This window comes from Cryptomeria japonica, chromosome 4 (genome assembly GCF_030272615.1).
Source record: "Cryptomeria japonica chromosome 4, Sugi_1.0, whole genome shotgun sequence".
NCBI classification, from domain to species: domain Eukaryota; kingdom Viridiplantae; phylum Streptophyta; class Pinopsida; order Cupressales; family Cupressaceae; genus Cryptomeria; species Cryptomeria japonica.
The window spans coordinates 143,844,312-143,866,263 of NC_081408.1; the positions used below are offsets into that span (position 1 = coordinate 143,844,312).

Genomic DNA, 21,952 nt, shown 5'->3' on the forward strand with positions numbered 1-21,952 from the left:
TAGTTCAAATATATACATTAAACCACCATTATTGACGGAGTCAATTGATAGAAGAAAACTTTAAATTGTGCACAGTAAACTCATAGTTAATCCAGCATTTCCATGTCTTGTTATGCTTGATTCAATATAGTTATTCACGTAGATTAAAATCTAGACTCAACCAAGTCGAAATAGAATGAGTCTAGCGTTAAATGCTATCATCATATATTGGAAATGTTCACAATACCAAAGCTTGGTCACATTGCATAGTCCGTGTTGACTTGATCAAATGAATCCGCAGATGATGGTGTTAAATACCTCATCGTTCTCTCCTCCCATACTGCATATCCAAAAGCGATTTTGTGAACTTTTTCTCCTCTCATCTAACAGAATTCGGATTACTGTTTAGCTACTCTGAACTGAAATGGCAGCGAGTCTCCTGGTTATTCCTTTGTTCGTATTATTTTTATCTACTACAGCTAGTGGGCAAGGGTTGAAGGTGGGTTATTATTACCAAACATGCCCTGAGGCCGAGGAGATCATCAGCCAAACTGTTGCCAAAGCTGTTAAAGCGAATCCTGGTGTGGCAGCTTCTCTCATAAGGATACATTTCCATGATTGTTTTGTACGAGTAAGTATTCTGAAATTTTCTCATCTCGAATTCCATCCCTAATTTCATGATAAGTATGTTAGAATATATATTTACAGCAGTGATGGATGATGAATTGCAGGGTTGTGATGGATCAATTCTCCTTGATTCCTCAGACAATAAAGCGGAGAAGGACTCTCCTGTGAACAACCCAAGCCTGAGGGGGTACGACATAATTGATGAAGCGAAGGCCAAACTGGAAGCCAAATGTGCCGGCGTCCTTTCTTGTGCCGACGTAGTGGCATTCGCTGCAAGAGATAGTGCTTACCAAGTATGTATTCTTAACAATAATAATAATGAAGTTAGGATTATGTAACAGTAATAATAGTTTAACATATATTACAACGAATGCAAATTCAGGCTGGTGGATTATTTTGGGCGGTTGAAGGCGGACGAAGAGACGGAAGGATATCTCGCGAATCAGAGGTCACAGATAATATTCCTTCTCCCTCATTTGATGTAAGCAGATTGACACAATTTTTTGCTTCAAAGCAATTGTCGCAGGAGGACATGGTCACTCTCTCAGATAGGCCCTCATATTACCTGATAACACTTAATGAATTGATTAAATCGCCTGTAGATTATGACTTAGATAATTAATCTGACTGATTTTGCAGGGGCGCATTCAATTGGGGTTTCTCACTGTTCTTCATTCACTGGAGATCGTCTGTACAACTTCAGCGGCAGAGGCGGTCAAGACCCTTCAATGGACTCTAAATATGCTCTTCAGCTGAAGGCCAAATGCCCTACTTCTGCTTCAAGCGATATCGTTGTTCCACTGGATCCTCTCACTCCCACTAAATTGGACGCGAAATACTTCGTCGATTTGCAAGAGAAGCGTGGATTGCTCAAGTCCGATCAGACTTTGATGTCAAATGATGCCACCTACAGACAGGTGAATATAAACGCCAAGTATCCGACAATTTGGAGGATAAACTTTGGAAGGGCGATGGTAAAGATGGGTGCAATTGACGTTTTGACAGGATCGCAGGGAGAGATAAGGAAACAGTGCCGTGTCCCCAACTAGCCAATTCTTCCACCGCCCATAAATTAGTTGAATCATTGCACTATTGTTCTCTACCATTCTTTAATTACAATTCTTTCATACAAAGGAGGAAATGACAATTATTTGGTCAGATGTCTCCTTGCAATTTTTTTGTCTGTTTCTATGATTCCACAAATAAAATGATATTTTTGCCAATACGATTGAAAATATAATGTTTTGTGTGTGGAGATACTAGCATCGCTTCTATGATAACACGATAAAAAGCATATTTTGACATTGAGTTCCGTTCTCAGTCACACCGCATATAGCCTCTGAAACCATATTAGAGCCTCAGAGGCTCCACCATTCGTGTCATCAAAACATGTTAGAGGGCTAACCATGCGAAATCCGAATAACGTACTAATATAGTCAATATAATTGTAGAAAATAAAATTATAAATTAAATATAATTTAAAGTTTAGATATATTAAAAAGTTGAGTATGATTAATTGTGATTGAAAAGAAATGCATTAAAAAAACAGAATTAATTGTTACATCAAAACTGATTTAAGTGGATTATGATTTATCATATGGTGTTATATAGAGGCATAAAATCTAGTATTGAATTGGTTCAAACACCACACAAGTATAATTTAGTTTCGCTAGTGGAGTTCTAATTTAGTGATAGTAATGTTGTTTTAATTTAATGATAATAAAATGACATCTTTAAGAAGATGTTCCTAAATATTTAATAAAAACCTAAACGATCCAAACTAAATTTTTCAATTAGTTTATGCACATTACTTGAAATTTGTAGAAATTTACATAATCCTAGTGAGTACTAGTTAAGGAAATTAATTACAATGGTAAATATTTTTTCTAAAATATAATTTATTTGTTAACATCATTGTCTATTATATTCTTTGTTTTTTATAACACTAAAGCAAGGGCCTAGGGATGGTAACTACTATTAGGGTCAAGGAGTAGTATTCATCATGAGAACGAGGGGGTTAGAATAAACCAACATTTTAGAAATCTCACTCCAAAAAAATATGACGCTAACATATGACCGAATCAACCATTGATCAATATCTGATCAAGTGGAAAAATTTATTATTTTTACAATGAGTAAATAATTTTTTATAATATTAGCATCCAAAGGCATGAAATCAAATAAAAACTATCCATTAATATTTAATTGCAAGATCCAAATTAAATTTCCCAAATAGTAATGTTTTATTTAATATTATTAAGTTATAAACTATAGAATCAAATCTCATCCATCCATTAATATCTAATTGTGGATCCAAAATTAAATTATACCTAATGTAAATAATTTTCACATCATGTGCTCAGAAACCTAGTGAATAAAATCACAAAAATAAATTTACAATGAATTTCATTGATGCAAAATGAATACACTACTCTTATAGTGTTTAGAAATTTAAATTAAATATAAATAATTTACTATATGTAAAGGTATCTCTGATTCATGAGAGATATAAACTAGTGGGGGTTAATAGGTTTTCAATGTTCCATTTTACTATAATCTAGGTTACATTCATTACAAAAACTATAGATTCTCATATTCATTATGTGCATATAAAAAGAGAAAAACTCAAGATTATGTTGCCTTGACTGGAATTAATGTAGTTTAGGAATTAACCTTGAAATTGAAGTAGAATGCTTTCCTTTTGATGGAAAGGCTAGCTTTGATCTAGAAATGCTCAAAATTGAACATGATATCTTGATGAAGCTTTCTTGAGTACTCATACAAGGCTTTAGGATGTCATGTAGAATATCTTTATAGAATCTTGGCCATGGATGCTTTAACTTGTCTTCTCCCTCAATGATTAATGAATACTTGATTGCTTTCTCACATAGGCTTGAATAGATTTTGTAATTGAAAGATCACTTATAATTTGGTAGATACTAAATGAGGGGGGTAGGCTTCAATTTATACCTAACCCTGCATTAAGTGTTTTAGTTTTTGGAGTAGGCTGACATAGAGCCAAATTTCCTGCCCACATGTAGTGATCCTTGTGAGGTCCTATTTTGGGTTCTAACTAGGAGGGTCGAGGTGCCCAAGGTGTCTTGGATATATAAATCAAGACTCAAAATTGGATAGAGATTAGATAATAAGTTGAAAATGCATATTTCAATAAAGTGTGAGCAGCATCAAAGTAAGTATTGATTGTGTTGAATGCTAAAACACTAAGGTGAGGGCTATGTGAGAATGAAATTGTATAACCTGATATAATTTAGGATGCTACATTTAAACCCTACTTTAGCGGGAGTATTTGCCTATGTTCATAGTCACGATAAAGTACAAAGTCACATTGAAAAGATTTCACCAAGATACCAAAAAGATAAGACACACCAAGCCCCTAGGGACTTAGGATCTTATCAATGTAATATCAAGATAAAAGAAGCAACACATGAAAAGGATAGAGAGAAAGACTATTCTTGGCCTAGCAAGGCTTGTGCTTACTATGATTCATGTTAGGTTAAAAATTTGAAAGGATCTTATCAATCAAATTTTCAAAGAAGGTCAACACAAAGCCAAATTTCCCGCCCACATGAAGTGACCATTGTGAGGTCCTATTTTAGGTCCTAACTAGGAGGACCAATGCACCTAAGACATCCTAGTCTTGATCCACAATTAGCAACCTAGGGAATCATATTCTTGTCAATCGGGACCCAAACTTGGACAAAGATTGGATAATGAGTTTAAAAAAATAGGAATTCAAGAGGATGTGGGCAACATCAAAGCAGACATTAAGCCTTAAAGGATGAAATACCAAGGTAAGAGCTAAGTGAGGATGAAATTATAGAAGGATATAACTTATGACGCTAGACTTACTATTTTGATTAATTAAAAAAGAATTTACAAGGGGCCCCACCTAACACAAAATATTACAATTCTATATAAGATAGAGAACTCACACAATATTAGGAAAAAAATAGAAAAAAAATATAGTACAAAAAATAAAGAAAAGAAGAAAATAGTTATCATTGTGCACAGTATTGAACTTCTTGAGCCTTCTAATTGCCTCCACTTCATCCACCATTGATTTCATCTTCTCTAAAGTGGAAGTAGTGTCTATTTCCATTTGCATTTATGGTTGACCCATAATAGTTTTTCCTTTGTGGCTTTCATGAGGTGTGGAAAGCTATATATACTTCTTCATCTTTAATGTTTCTCAATAATAAACCACCAAATTGTAGGAAAAGATTATCATAACTAGTTTGTTGAAATATATAATGGAAGAGAGGGGGAGAGAGAAGTAATAATGTTGTCTGGGTTTCCATATAATATTGGTCAAGTTGAAGTATAGTTTATGAATTCTATCATTTAGAATGCCTTGTGAAGCATTGAGGTGAAAGATCATTTTGTGTAGCAAATGGTAGAAAATATGCCTCTCAATTTAGGCACCTTCTTGCAAGTTATTAGAAAATAGGCTAGAAGGATATTTTTTTCTAATCTAAATGTGACATAAATGAGAATGTATTTAATTGTCTAGTCTACTCCTAGGATCAACATGGATATTGGTAAGATATAAAAAAGTATCAAAGAATTAACCAATCTCTTAGAATGGACATTAGGAATGAAATTGTGGATAACCAAGGAAGGGTTATCAACACCTTAAAATTAGAATGTTTCTTATTAAATTTAAATAATAATATTTAAAAATTGGAGAATTGTCATAGTTTTAGGGAAAGAACGTGAAAAAATAAGGACTCTCCCTCAAGTAATAATTTTTTTATTAGATTAGCAAGGAGGTAGTCCCGAACCAGAGAAACAACAGCCAACTTACAAGATCATACAACCATCAGCACACAAAAATTGATCTCCCTTCAAAATTAATCAAAAAATTTCATCACCCTATACCTATTTCTACTAATACAAAAAAGCTTCCAGCTGTTAAACCAAATAACATCAGCTAACCTATTAACCTTCTCCTTAGAGATAATAATTATAGAGTTCATAGAAGCATTAAACCTAACATTAACATTTCTAGAAAAGTCATAAACCAAACAGTTAATAGAAAGGGGTTCACAGGCCCCACAATTGTTCTTAAAAATACAAGTCATAACAATAAAAGCATAAATAGAAACATAACTAAGAACAACTACTCTTTCTAGAGTAGGTTGCAATCTTTCAATAACCCTCCCAGATTCTGAATCCATGTATAATCATGGTCCTTGTCCTCCTCCTTGTTTAGCTCATACTTGCCTCTCTTAGCCTTCTTTTTATTCTTCTAAATTCTATCATGACCAGAGATTGTCCCCATAATAGCATTGTTCATGACCCCATCAGTAATTTGGCAAAGTGAATTGACAACATCACACAATTCATTAATCTTCTTGCCTTGTTCCTCATTTTTCTTCTCCGGAGTAGACAATCTTTCTTTCATTTTAATTAACTACCCCTTCATCTTATAACTTTCATCATGATCAATAGACATGGGAGAGCACTTAACCATTTCATCTTCTTCCGAATTGTAATGGTCCACCAAGCTTCTAAGAAGGGAATCATTTTCAATTTCTATTTTACTACTCTCATCCTTCCTTTCCTCTTCATCCTCAAGTTCACTTTCACAATTACTACTCTCATTCCTTACTTCCTCTTCTTCCTCTATATCCTTAGTAGGGTTATCATTATTCTCTTCATCCTCCACCTGGAAATCTTCATCTTTAGGGTTATCTTTCAAATCCTATTCCTCATCAAGTTCATATATTTTTGAAAGGGGGTTATTAACCTGTTTAAACTCATTTTTTTCATAATTAATTCTCCCTTTAGCCTGAAGATGAGCCAACCTTCTTTCCCCCAAGACACGATCATACTTTTCTTGATTCTCATCTTTTTCCTCTTCTTTCTCCGAGTTATGCAAGTCTAAGTCAATGGTGATACTTGGCCCAACCAAGTCACTTCTAGTCTTCTTTTCTTTTCTCAGGGTATTTTTGGGGGTCTCAAGCTTTCGTTTATAAGGGTTAATGTCAAGCAGGGCCAATTCCAAGGAGTCCTTTTCAAGGACCACAATCAAACCAATAGAAATGATTATCATAGAATCAACAAAGCTGAGAGAGTTGTGGGTTTTTAGAATTGAGGGCGGTAGGTTAGGGATTTTAGTATAAAACATCTTAGAGCTATCAACACTTCTAGAGGCTGGGGCAAGACCACTAATGGTTGGGGAATGATCAATAACAAAATTTTACATCAATTAAATGAGACCTTGATGGAGTTGGGGATTTCCCCCATTTTGAATACAGGTTTTAAGGGAGGAAAAGAGAAAAAGGGCATATTAATTATCTCCAAATTCCTAGCATGGTTGAGGATAGGGAAGTGGTACCCATGCATAGTTGGGTATCACTCCTCAAGAGTAAAATACCTCATAACATAATAACTAATCAATGGATAGGGTTGAGGTAAAGAAGAATGATCATACCTATTTTGGAGACACACCAATTTCTGGCCCTTCCTTAAAAATCTCCTCAAAAACTTCTTGTAATCCCCTGCACTCTTCCTTTCCACTGGCTCTCCATCATTCTGAAGACCAGTAACCTCCACAATGTATTCAGGAGTAATAATGAAGGAGATTTTACAAACCGTGACCTTCCCATTCTACCAAGAGTTACAAACCCTAGTTGAGAGCTCCTTGTTGTAGCCTTTAATTGCTAAGAAGAAAGGGGTAAAACTCGCTTCATGAAAGATACTCCACAACTCCTTATTATCTCTAAGTCCATCACAATTTTTAGGTTCAGTGCGTTTGAGAGGGCTCCCCATTTCATAATTTGTATGAGCAGTGGGAACAGAGATTCTGTGAAAGTGACTATATAGAAGATTACAAATTTTCAATCTCCTGCTACGTTTTGAAGATAAGTTTATAAAATTGTCAAACCAAAATTTAATCTTTCTAAGGTCCTTGCATGTGTGAAACTAGTTCAAATTATTACTCATAAATGTAGCGTAAAAATATAAGTTTCTCCTTTCCTTTATCATGAAAGCCAAAACTTTCCTTATCCAAGAGTAATCATCAACCAAAGGTATTGTACTCACATCGAGAAAGTTCGTATCCACATCATAGACCATGTAGGTCATCTGAGTAGAAAGAGAACCCATGGGGTCATGATGATGAGTCATCTCAAGCCTACATAAGCTCATGTAGGGGTCTACCACATAAAAGCCATATTGAAAAAAGTCCGTCAAGGTATAAAATTTGAAAAAGCCAATACTCCAGCCAAGAATATCCACATTCTGCTCTTTCTTCTAACTTTGAATTTTCCTACATAGGAAAAGACCCCTAGCCTTGGTGGGCCCAATGAGCATTTTAAAAAATATAAGGAGCACGCACATTAAATATTTTGAAGAAACTCAATCTAGCTTCTCAATTCCATTGTCCGCCTTCTTTTTAGATTATTCTTTCCTATGCGAGGATTTGTTTCAGCTCTTTAGAGCTATTCTCAAACTTGAATACCTGCCAATCCAACATATTAAGACTTTGATTCACTATAAGGTCAATTGACCTATTACCTTCTATGTAGACATGTTGTATTCTAATTTTATCAAACAACTCTATTAGCCATTTACATCTACTAATAATCTCATTGTTTTCCCACAGAGGAGAGATGACATTATTGAGATAGTTAACAATGAGTTTAGAATCTCATTCCAAAATGACCTTTCTTTTGGTGATGTCAGAAAGACATTAGAGACCCATCCAAGCCACCCATGCTTCTGCCTTGTTGTTAGTGGTAGTACCTAAACCAGATCCATACCCCAGAAATAAAAATCCTCTATGATCATGGATTAAACCTCCTACCCCCGAGATTCCTGAATTACCTTTAGATCAACCATCAAACTTGTATTTAATCCATCCAACTTTTGAGGATAGCCATGGGCATGAGGTTCTCAAGATCATTTTTTTCCAATTTACATTCAAAAATTTATGTCAAATTCTCCAACTCTGTTTTAGCCTGAGATCCAACAGAGAGGGGATGATTTTGGTGAAACCAATACCATTCTCATTCACATTTTCTTTAATTTGTTGTATGATCATATTGCCAATAATTTAACTGCTTCTCTTCTCATCTCTGAATATCCTATTGTTGTGTTCTTTCCAGATGTTCCAAGCAAGAAAATGGGGGTTTGATGCCATATGCTCTTAGCAATCAGGTGGGAGTAGGGGGAAAATTTCCATGCCTCATTGAATTCTTTGAAAGACTTAAGTTGCACCCAATAAGTGTTAATCTTCCTCCACATTTCATCCCATATTCCATGAGAAAAGTTACAATGTAGGAAGATCTGATCAATACTTTCAAAGTCCATATAACAAAGTTCACACCTATTGACCAAAGAAAACCCCCTTTTATTTAAGTTATCTATAGTAAACATTCGACCATGAGCAGTAGCCCACCAAAAATAGTAATTTTAGGAATTAACCCCTTTATCCATATGGATTTCCATAAATCATCTCTATTATTGTTATCCTCCAAAATGTGATAGATAGACTCAACAGTGAACTTTCCAGATTACTTAATTTCCAAATCCATTCATCGTCCCCCTAGGAGTGTAAAGAGAGCAGTTAGGTAGCATGGCAAAGAGGTCAACAACTTCATTCAAGATCATACTTTCGAAGGATGGAAGCACATCCGGATCAGAGGAGACAAGTCTACTCAAATCAATCCAATATGCAAGACCCCAATTCTAAGTTACGAGGTCATTCACCTATCCCCCCAAATGGCAATTTAGAAACTTCTTGATATTGTTTAGATGTGGGAGAGAATCCATAGGTTGTCCCTACACCCAAGTGTCTTTCCAGAACTTAGTCTTTCTTCCATTACCTGTAATTACCTTCCCATTTCTTCTGATGTCCTATCTTGTTTTAGCCATGTTGTTCCAAATGGTTGCGCCCATGGGGAGCTCCTCTTGATAAATAAATTTTTCCCCATTGTTACTCGATAAATATTTAGCTTTCAAGGTCTTTGTCCAGTCTTTTTGTTCCTTAGATAATTGCCAATCTATCTTAGTAATAATTTATTTATTAAATATTTTAACCTTTCTAATTCCCAATCCTCATTGATTCAAGTGTCTAGACACTTTGTCCCAAGTGACTAAGGAGAGTCTACTTTTTTCTTCCATACTTGACCATAGGAACCTTTTTTGTGTCCTTTCAATTTCTCCACCACCACACCAAGTACCTTGGAAAGAGAGGTAATAAATAGGCATGTTTTGAAGGCAAGATTTAACAAGTTGAATTTTACCTACCAAAATGAGAAGTTTCCCTTTCCAACCAGCCAACTTCTTTTGAAATCTCTCCAAGAGGCCATTCCAAAAGTTCTGACTAGGATGATTAGAGAACATGGGTAAACCAAGATAGGAATTTGGGAGAGTAGCGATTTGGCAACCAAGAATGGATGATAATTTATCTTGGAGTGAGGGTTTGAAATTTAGAAAAAATAGTTTACTTTTAACAAAATTAATACACTAGCTAGAGATGGAAGCATAGCTATCCAAGGTCTTTTTTCAAAGTTTAGGCTTAGAGATAAAAGCCACACCAAAGATAATAGTATCATCAACAAATTTCTAACGAGTGATATGGTTTAGGGATGAGGAAAGTTTGAAGCCTTTGAGAGCACCCTCACATTTAAGTTTTTGAAAACTCCTCCCTAGCACTTCAGCAACAATAATGAATAGATAGAGTGAGAGGGGATCACCCTATCTTATCCCTTTACCACAAGAGAAATAACCCTTGGGGAACCCATTAAAAAGGATCAAGATCTTGGGGATATAAATACATTTCTCAATCAAGTCTAAAAATTTACCCTTAAAACCGTATCCCCTTAGAACTTCAAGGAGAAAGTCCCAGGAAACATTATCATAGGCTTTAGAAATATCAAGTTTTAGAGACATCAAAGGTTTCTTGCTACAATCCATAGAATGAACCATCTCATGAGCCACCATGACTACATCAATAATATGTCTTCCTTCCATAAAGCCTTTCTGGTTCTTAGAGATCATTTTATGAAGCAAAGGCTTTAATCTATTGACCATAGTTTAAGATATAATTTTGTACATAGTATTACATAAACTAATAGGCCTAAAATCTTTGGTGGGAATAGAATTTTCATTCTTTGGAATAAGAGAAAAAAAGGTGGTATTAAGTTTTTTAAGTAGATTACCTGATCTTTAGAAGTCTCTAGCAGCATTAAATAGGTCATTCCCGACAATATCCCAAAATTCTTGAAAGAAAGCAGAAGGGAAGCCAGTCGGGCCCGGGGCCTTGTTAGGAGAGAAAAAGAATAGAGCTGTCTTGACCTCCTTCATATAAATTCTTTTGTTGAGGTCTAGGAGATCTAAATATTCAATAACTTTAGGTATAATTTCCAGTATGTTGCTCATATCCTAATTCATCCCTTGGGGCATAGGTTTATTATTTTTAAAAAAATCAATGAAGAGATTTGCCATCTCCTCTTCATCGTCCACCTTAGATCCATCCTCTCTTATAAGATATCTAATTTTATTTATGTTTCTATGTTTCAGAGTGGACTAATGAAAAAACTTAATGTTTTTATTACCATCCAAGAGCCACTGGATCCTTGACTTCTGTTTCCAGAAAACTTCTTCTTTTCTATTTAGTCTAAGCCACTTATTTATAGTATCCAATTCCTCCTTGTAATTTTTTTTTAAATCCTATTTTTGTTCCATTTTAAATTTGATAGCTTGTACATCACTGATTAAGGTCTTTTTCTCCTCAAAGATATTACCAAAATAATATCTATTCCATTCCTTGACTTTTTCTTTGAGAATATTTAGCTTTGGGGTAATTTTAAACATGGGTGTAACCACAACAAGAGTGTTCCACCATTCTTCAATAGACCCTCTAAAGTATTTATGTTGAGCCTACATCATTTCATACCTAAATAGGTAGGGATTTATAGTCCCCGGTTCTTGCATTCTCAGGATGATAGCATTGTGATGAGATCCGGAGCGAGGAGAAGATCTGAGGTAGAAAGAGTCTAGGCAATTCCAATTTAAAGAAATCGGGAATCTGTCAAGCCTTACCTGAATAAGACAATCTCCATGTCTTTGATTAGTTTAAGTAAATTTAGAACCACTAAGAGGTATATCCAAGAGACTAGAGGTAGCTATGAAGTCAACCAGTTCACTCATACTATCCAAAAAATATTCATTGGCACTTGCTTTCTCTAAGGGATAGAGCGAAGAATTGAGATCTCCACAAATCATCCATACATTGCCAAATCCAATATCAATCTAGGTATTTATGGATCTCCATAATTGGGCCCTAATACGGCAAACATTAGGAGCATAGACATTTACCAGTGTCCATTAAAAATTAGACTTGATGTTCTTAATTTTGACAATGAGAGTTCATGTTAGAAGAGACCAAGAGGCCTTCTAAAATATTGGGATTCCAGAGAGCCACTCCCCCAAAGGCACCAAAAGAGTCACTATTCAAGAAACGGGTCGATAGCCAGAAAGAGTTTATGGTTCTCTGAAAATTATCTTTATTCATCTTAGTTTCCTAAATCATAAGGATATTCACCTTCTGTTCCAAAAAAATACATTTGAGCATATGTTGTTTTCTGGGGCTATTAAGGCCCCTCACATTCCAGGAGATAATAATCATAAAAATACAGATCTTAGAATCCCTACTCACTTGAATAGGGGTGAATCCCTTTAAATTAGGATTAGTTTCTCCTTTTCTTGTTATCTAAGACTCCATCCAAGGTTGTTTGCTTACCTATAACTACCTCGTATTCCACTACCTTCTGTCTAGAGTCCTTATTAGAGGGTCGGTCGGATTTGTTGTTACCCTGCACATCATCTATCTTCTTCTTCTTCTTCTTGGTGGGAACTTGTTCCCATCCCCTATCTTCTATCTCTTCCTCTTCAAACTAATGGTTTGACTTTGTTGGTGGTGGAGTCACAGAAAAACCTAGCATCTATAGATTTTGTTTTAGGTTACCAAAGATCCCATTTATCATTTTCTTGGGAGTTACCATCAAAGTATTCCCAACCCCCAAACATACAATTGGTAAGATGGGAGGAACATTTTCTTTTGGTATAATTTCATTTTTTGTTTCATCTTTAGTATTTTATTCTTTGTTCTTTTGTTCATTGTTTTCTAGTTGATTTAAGTCAATAACAAATCCTTGGCATTTGGGGAGATTAGACTCCTAGGATCTTTAGAGGTAAGATGAAGAGGTGGACCCATCAAAGTCAGCTTAGAGCCAGAGGTAGAAGCTGAGAGATCATCCACATTCTTTTTCTTGTCATTGAGAATATTAGAAATAATCTCCTCATGTGAGGGGGCTTCAACATTTTGAAGAACATCGACTGGGGATGGGTCTCATTTTGGGACATCATTAGGAGTAGGTGGATCCTTCTTATTTTCATTCTCTCTTTGAAGAGCCTTTACAAAGCGGGAAGACATTTCTTGTTTCTTGTTTTGATTTATTTTACATGCTGAACTTAGATGCCCATATCTTCCACATATTTGGCAAAAGGCTTTCTCGTTCTCATATTCAATCTATTGCACCCAAGACCCAAGTCTGGACTGCAAGATAATATTGGTTGGTAAGACCGTATTAATGGAAATATTAACACAGATACGAGAAAACAAAAGCCTACATTTACTCTATGTTACACTATTAATAGCAAGGTACATGCCCTAAAATCTCGCAATCCCTTTAAGAATCTCAATGTTCTAAAACTTTAGAGGGAGACCTGGCAAGCGAACCCAATTCGAAGCAATAGCGCCAATCTCTAAGGATGAGTCAAAGTTCGGTTTCCATTTATATAGAGAGAGGTAGTTTGAAGAGCCAAAAAAACAAGGTCCTTACATGAGGACATGAGCTAGGTCAGCTTGATTTGTGAAGATGAAGAGGAAAATTCCATTGGCCATGGCACTAGAAGAGACATTCCCTTTCAACTTCCAATTAGAGGACACCCATTTTTTCACGAGGTCAAGAGTTGGTTGAAAAGCCATAAACTTACCACCAAGGATAGGCTCAAAACATCAAGAACTTCAACTTTATTCTTATTGACAACACATTTTGTTAAGGGAGATATACCTTCTAAAACATTCACCATTTTTGCTGAGCTTTCACCTTTAAGTTTATCTGCATAAATCCCAAATTCTAGTTCAGCAAAAACATCATTACAATACTAAGGATTGGAGAGGGAACAAGAGGAATCTACCACCATAGGGTCTTCCAGAAAAGAGGAACCAACACATGGGCTGTAAGAAAGGGGACGCACATGGGTCCCTTGCCCAACAATAGGCTCTACACATTGCAGCCCCCGAGGAGGGAAAGGATACAAAGGACCAAGGAAACAAGGGAATGGGCTCTCCCCTTAACCATATTAGTAGGAAAGGGATTTTGAGCCTCCACACTAGTCAAACTATTAGAAACAATTATAATGGGGGTAAGTTAACTACCAATATTGAAAGAATAAAATGAAAAATTATACCCTAATGAGTGGAAATTTTTGGATTTCTTAAGAATAACTTTTACTACTTATTGTTGAACGGATTTGAGAAGTGAATGGAGGTAAATAACAAGTCAAATGTGTCATTAATTATTTTAAAGAGAGAAATGGTTGGATAAAGTAAAACCATGCGTGCCTTCATAGGTAAAGTATTTGATGAGATATATGTTCACTTAATCCTAAAGTTTAGGGAGTTCAACCCTTCTATCTATGCTATTTAAAATGTTGTCACATTCTCTTCTCCCTAAAGGAACATGTACAAATAACCAACATGGTGGATGAAATCATCAAGGAAATATTGAACAAATTTCTACAGATCAAGGGTAACCTCTTTCAACCAATTTTGAATCACCTCTATCTTCTTATTGATGAGCTTGTTTGAGATCCTAGAGTGAAAAAAGATGAGCTCCAAAAGAAATTACAATAGGAGTTTGAGAAAATAAAAGAAGATGAGGCTAGGTATTGTTGTGCCACAACCCAAACCACTCTTGAGTTATAATTTCCCACTATTAAAAGGACTATAAGAAAGTTCAATTAACTTTACTAATATTTCCTATAATAGACTAAACTTCTCAAACCTATAAGGGGTAAACTAGAATAGTTGGAAGGATAGATCTCACAAATTTTCAAACAACATGATGCAACATGCATGATTTGGACAAGACAACCTAGGTCAACATTGAAGGTTATAGAATTACCATCACTAGAAGTTGAGAAGATGGATAAGTCTAGAAGGGAATTTTAGAAACTCAAAGAGTTTGTCATTTTGATATTGGTATAAATTACTAGGCTAGTTTATGAATCACAACTCTCTCTCCTAAACATACAATTCCTAACATCACTATTGTATGAAAAATCATACTTGTTGCACCTCCACATTCACCTTAACTAGCTGTAAATAATGAAGGGAGGGATGATTTCAAATATTGTAGGTCATATATAAGGATATTATACCATAGAAGAGTAGTTGACTTGAAGAAAGTCAAGTTTTTTTTTATGAAATGATGTTGACCAAAATATGAGATAACATCTAATTGATTTCTGGAATAATTAACTAAGGATATCTAGTAATAGATTTCCAAAATAAGTAAACTAGAAAATAAATTAGTCTATAAGGATAGCATCTAAGGGTTGTGTCACTAATAAGAGATATAAGTAGATATTTACCAAGAAGTAAGATGAAGAATAGTTTGAGAGTAGATAGATAGGATAGAACAATAGTGATAGAAGATATAAAGTATAAAGGAGACATAAGGAATGTACTTTATATATTGGGATATTAATACAAAGGTATTTGATTATCATTTCTAAGACTACATATGATGTTTTCTTTCTATTTAATTTACTATACTATATCCAAATTAAATTCGTTTACTACCTCGATAGGAATAGGTCTAGGGTTATAGACTACAACTAGCAGAAATACTTTGGAAATAAAAATTTGGTTTGTCTTCTTTAGATATCTTGCTAATAATGGTTGTAAATTTTTTGGGAATACGTAATGAATCCTACCAAAGTACATTAATTTTTCTGCAGAATCCCTCATATTTTTTTAACATATAATTTTTTCTAGCTAATTTATGCATATTTCTAGACATTTGTATAAAATTTTAGAGAACCCTAACGAATACTAATTAAGATAATTAATTACTATGATAAATATTTTATCTACAGTATAATTTATTTGTTAGCATAACCCCCCATATATTTTTTCCTTTCTTATAATTTGATAATGTATGGGACTGAGAATGGTAGCTAATAGCAAGGTCAAGTAGTGAACCCTATTGTGGAAATTATGGGGGTTCTAACAAACTAACATTTTATAACTCTCATTCATTAAAAAATTAACTCTTAAATATGGATAAATTAACCATTGATCAGTATCTAATCATGTGGCAAAAAAATTCTGCAAGCAGTAAACAATTTGACTAGAATTAGCTTACAAACCCATGGAATCAAATCATAAAACTCTATAAATACTTAAATGAACAAAAAAAATTAAATTCTATTAAGATTAAATATGTATTTTAATATTGTTACCCTAAATTTTTTAAATATTTGGTCCCCCACTCTTCATAATGCAAGTTCTTGTCCAAATCTACCCTTTAGCATGCTCTAACCTTCATTGGCCACTATGTCCTATCTCCTAGTTGCCCCTTTATCCAAATGTTCCACTAAGTCAGTAAAGTTTTAAATTTTTTAACCCAATGCTCACGGTACTAAAGTTAAGAAAACCATCTACAACCCAACCACTCTTTTCTTTAATTCATTATTGTCATTAATATATAAACATAAACCCTTATTTTGGTTAGTTGGGTGTAGTTCTCACCTTTAACTCCTTTAATTTATGTGGTTCTTGAGTTCTTAAGTCCATTGACCATTCGACTACTCTTTAGGATACCTTATTTTAATACTCTGCATTGTTCTTGTCTCTCTAATCAGTAGGTCGACAATTTCCTGAACCCTATCACCCTTGGTTAGTGATAATTTGAGTTTGAAAAATCACTAACATCTCATAGTTGTGAAGGAAATTGGGATAGAAAGATTCTCTATGTCAATGATGTTTTTTTATTGATAGTAATTAAAAGAATTGAAGGTTCACTTGAAAGGAGACTGTCATCGGAAGTTGTAGCTCTAATAACCCAATTTGGCAGATATTTTATTAAATTTGACAAGTTTATCATATCTAAGGATTGGAGGTTATGAGGAAACCCCATACAAATTACCCAAGTATGTCTTAGACTATTTCATTTTATTGGAAGTTTTCTGCCAAATGGAAAAAGTGAATGCAAAGTATATAGAACATTTGAAGAAGAAAAGTTATTCTTTTCATATCTTCCTATCTAGTTTTTCTTGCAAGAGCAATGAGGTTGCTAAGATGGCATGTAAGATCTTATCCAAGTTCAATTTTCAGTTCTAGTCACATAGGCCTTGTTATGATAGTAAGGGCTACTTTATGGCCCATTTTCATGGAGCAAGATCATATTTGCAACAACCGTTATTAGAGGATTATTGGGAAGATTGCCTAGATACCAGAGAAGTATAGAACAAAAATTACATGGTGTTGACTCTAGATCAAGTTAAAGCCTTTACGATGCCATTGTTTATCTTTGGAGGTCTTTTTTATCACAGTTATTAGGTAATTGATAAGATCTATCAAATTGATTCTCTAGTCCCCATTCTTTACTCATCTTAATTAGATAAGAATGACATAGACATTGAGAGAAAAACCTTGCATGTCTTGGAGAGGACAAGAAAATGGATTGAGAAAAAGGCAAGGGAATGTGTTGGTTTCTCCATGCAGAAAGGGGCACAAAATTAAGAACATAGTTCTTCTAAGAATTATGCCACCTCTAAAACCCTGACCATCTCCATGATCTACAACTAAAATCTTCAAAGAGAAAAATAATTTATCAAGAATTCTTGAAGGGATAATTAGCAATCGAGGAAAAAATAATTTTGTGCCTTGGCATAATTCTTAGAAGAACTATGTTCTTAATTCTTAGATCAAGAGGTGGCCCTTTTGATCAATGAAGGGATAATTAGCAATCGAGGAAAAAATAAATTAGACTCATGGGTAAATATGTTAGAGTGGAAAATTTCCCTAATTGATGAATTGTTTATCCAAATAAATTCAACCATAGCATAGTTTTGATTGGATATCAAGGATTTAATGAATCACTTTTCTTTTCACAAGATAAAAATATTCTAAGAAGATGAAGATAAACTATGAAGGAATATAGATGTGATTCAGAGTTTTAAGTCAATAATAAATGAATAATTGGTTGTTGAGAGAGTGAGTGAGTGGACAATGGAGACTCTCCAAAACCTAGCAACCTACATCCCAGGTTTATAGAATTAGATTGATGGTGTACGTCCAAAGATTGTAGAGGCAGATCAAAAGTTGAACAAGCATAAGTTAAGGATGAATATTATAGCCTAACCCAAACACCATAATAGTTACTTTTATCATTTCTAAATATAGAGTATACAAATCAAAGGTACAAGGAAGAGATACACAAGAGAGATCTACAAATAATTATATAGAAGAAGTGCCACATGGAGGGCCTAAAGATGGAGGGGCCATTGTCATTTCTTAAGTCTTGTTTTATTTCTTTTCTTTACTTATTCCATGTTGGGCATCTCAAAAACTATCGGCTATGAAATTTTTTTATCTCATTCAATTTATGTTAGAACCTTTTTAGTTGCTTTTAAAAATGGCCATGTTGGCATAACCATTAGTTTTCAAGATAATTAGAAACTTATCTTTATATGTTAGATGGATGCTTGTAAAAAGGATCTTTTTTTTATTGGTTTTCCATATACTTGGACTTCTATTTTTTGAATGGATATAAAAAAAAATTGAATGTAGGTTCACAGATTGTAAATGATGATTTATGGTTGATGAATTAGTTGTTCTTCTTATGTTGAATGTTTCGTCATTTGGATTATCTCTTTTGGATATATGTTATCTGATTTATGCAAACTAGTATATGCACATTACTATGAATGTTGTGGCTTTGAACAAATAGAATAGTGATGCTTTGAATATTATGGACCTTATTATTTTTAGGTAAAATCTTTTTATTCCTTTAAATTATAATTTTGTTATGATTTATTGCCTTTTAAAGCTTTCGAGTTAAAAGATCTACCTTGTTTGATTTTTGGTTAAAAGCATGCATGGAATATATGCTTTACATGTTATTAGAAGGTAGTTTCTCCTTGTAAAATAAGTAGAGAGCAAGTGAAAAATATCATTACATATGTCTCAATTGTTAATTTTAAGTTGCCACTTCCATGGGTGAAAGAATATAGAGTTAAGTGGCAAATGTATCAACCAAAAAATATTAACATAAAAATATGGAAATAAATCATAATTATCCATATATATCTAATATGAAACTAAAATTAAATTATACATAGATTTAATAGTTTTTATGTCATGTGCTAATAAATATATCAAATCAAATTATAGGGAAATCCAATAATGTGAAATGAATTCCCTACTCCTTCACACATTTAACATTAAGAAATTCCCTATTATCTATAGGGGCCTCACAAATTCAAGAGACCTATAGGCTTGTGTAGGTTAATAAAAAGTGTAGGTTTCATTGTGTAATTTAAAAATATCCCCCTTTGCGATTCAATGCAACAAATGGCTCCCTCCATGTCATTAGAGCTCTGGCATCACTACCTTTGTCCTTTGGTCCACTTGGATCATTCAGTTAGCTCCAAGAAGGTATTTCACCATCTTTGCTAACCTGTCACCTTTGGGGACTAGGGCGCAGTGTGAAGACGTATGTGTGGTGTGCTCATGTCTTGTGAATTTGACAGTTTGCAAGTGGATATTTGAGCATTACCCTTGTATTTGGAATTAATCATAACACCTCTACATGTGACTACCAATGTCATTTCCTTCCATGGCCTTTATCTATCTCGTTTGAAGGGATTTTGGGGGATTCTTTGGGTAATTTGATCACTTCTTGTAGGTTGGAGCTATTAGCAATCTCTTTTGACAATATTCATAGTTTCTCTTATGAAGATCACCATTGTTGCAGCTCTCCAGATACTCACGACACAATTTTCATAAGCATCTCAGAAAAAGGATTTCACTCATTCCCTTCTCCTTTTTTTTTTTTGAATTATCTTTCTATCTTGCATTGTCTTTCAATTGTCTTTATCATTTATTTTCTTTTTTTTTTGATTTGGGTTGTCTGTGGAGTTGGAAGCACCAAAACGGGGGTCTAACTTAGGCAGACTCTAAAATGCAACCACCAATATTTTCTCTCTCACATGTTTGTAGGTGAATAATCATGGTAGGATAGTAACCTTGCAGGAGGCTTTAATCGTGGACCAGATATGACTCTCTCTCACCTTCTCTCCTTCTAATTTATCCTAGTTATTTCACATTCCACATTTATTAGTATAGTTTCATCATTTTCTGTATTTTTTTAATATCTTAATCACACCTGGAACTTTCTGTATGAATTTTGTACCTCGTCCATACAGGACAACAATGCGTTGCGCTAGTGTCCCTGGCCTACGTGCTCGTCCTGGGGATAGAGAATCAATAGAGTCATTCAGGAGTCCTTTTTGTAGTTTGTTAGCTTAATCTATTATTTTCATCTCCTGGCTCACCTTAGTGCCAGTTCAAGTGAGGTATTGGATGGTTGATTTTCTCTTTAGGATCCATCATCCTTCAGGTAGAAAATTCCCTTCGTGACATTTTGGTGAACCTAACATGAAAGATCTTTATCTTTAAATTGTGCATTTATCATTTAAGTATTGCATAAAATCAAAATATAGTTTTTATTTTTTATTTTTAAATAACAACAATAGTAAAAAGATAGTTTGCATCATTGTTTTTAGCATTTGTATTACCTTTTCCATCTTTCTGAATATCAAACTTTCCATGAGATCCTTCATATCTCTTTAGTGTAGTCTTAGTGTCGAAAGACTTGTCTATGAGCTTTACAACCCAGACCACAATAGGAGTTGCAGTCAAGAGTTTATCCATGCAGAGTTTTCCTCCCGAATGTTATAGTCCTCATTTACCTAGCATGATGTTTAACGATCAACTTCTTGACCCAACTTATTTTTTGGCTTCTCATCCCCTTATGTCCATTTTGACAACGGGCCCCTCTCCACTTGGTTTGCAATCTAACTCTCAAAGTAATTCTCTAAGAAATTCTACCTCATCTTCCCCTCTTATTCTTGATCATGACTTTTCTCTCACTATTGATTTTGAAAAAATTGACATGCTTGAGAAGAATCTGAGAGACTTTGAGGGTTTCCTAAATCGGGAGAATGTCTGCCCCCAAGTTGGAAATGTTGTCAACACTCTAAGAAACATGTTTATCTCAGACAAGAGAGGCCTAGAGATGTTGAGGGCATTATCTATGATTGTTAGGAATCATGTGTCTTTGGTTGATACTCCTCCTTTGGATGGCTAGTCTATTACCTGTGGACATTAGCTTAGTGTTGGTATGCCTAGTTTGACAATGCACATGGTTGATCCTGAGCCTACTATTCCTAGTATCACTACTTCATCTACCCCCTTGGGCTATACAAGTATGTCTAATAGCTCAACCTTTGCCTTCTCTATAGCTCAGATGTCTACAATAAGCACTAGCATTACATCTATCAACGGCACTAGTCCTTTTGGAGGTTCTAGTGGATGTGGTGATGAATCTAGTCCACCTCCACCTCCTCCTCCTATCAATCCAGTCTTGAACACCATCCTATAAAATATTGGGCTGTTACAATTGCAACTCACGAACATGGCTTTTGCCTCTAGTTAGTCATCCATGTCTACATATTATAGGAATTGTCCCCTTGACATCACCATCTTGAACACTATCCTTCCTATGGCGACTGAGTCATTGAAGTTTGATAGGTTTAATGGTGATGGGGACCCTAATGTGTACATTGATTCTTTCATGCTCATGTGTAGTGACTATAATAGCTTGCACTTTGTGTTGCTTAAACTATTCTCATGTTCCCTTAAAGGAACCACATTAGAGTGGTATAGCTCCTTACCAGACCATTCCATTCATACCTTTGACCAGCTCATGGACCTTTTTCTCAAGCAATTTCAGGCCAACATTGGTAGTAGGGTCACCATGGTTGACCTTGTTCATTGCAAGAAGAAGCCCAATGAGAAGTTCACATATTTCATCTTAAGGTATCAATCGATCTCCAATGGAATCCGCTTTTCCCTGCTAGATAGCGATCTACAGAGTATGTTCATTAGCAATCTGCAGCCAGCAATGATGGAGAAGTTGTCTCTTAATTGATATCAGAATTTTTCTAACATGTGTTT

General features: G+C 34.6%; 1 protein-coding gene across 1 annotated transcript; it reads left to right on the top strand.

Annotated features, from left to right (window-relative positions):
* The first annotated feature begins 403 nt into the window (after positions 1 to 403).
* On the top strand, positions 404 to 1,655 carry LOC131874965 (peroxidase 5-like). Its single transcript, XM_059218940.1, has 4 exons — positions 404 to 610; positions 711 to 899; positions 989 to 1,141; positions 1,221 to 1,655. Exons 1-4 carry the CDS (start codon positions 404 to 406, stop codon positions 1,653 to 1,655), a joined length of 984 nt encoding a protein of 327 aa, XP_059074923.1.
* Positions 1,656 to 21,952: the final 20,297 nt, after the last annotated feature.

Coding starts and splice junctions, on each gene's coding strand:
- LOC131874965 (XM_059218940.1), top strand. CDS start 404: ATGGCAGCGAGTCTCCTGGTTATTCCTTTGTTCGTATTATTTTTATCT. Junction 611..710: donor TCCATGATTGTTTTGTACGA/GTAAGTATTCTG, acceptor GATGAATTGCAG/GGTTGTGATGGATCAATTCT. Junction 900..988: donor CAAGAGATAGTGCTTACCAA/GTATGTATTCTT, acceptor ATGCAAATTCAG/GCTGGTGGATTATTTTGGGC.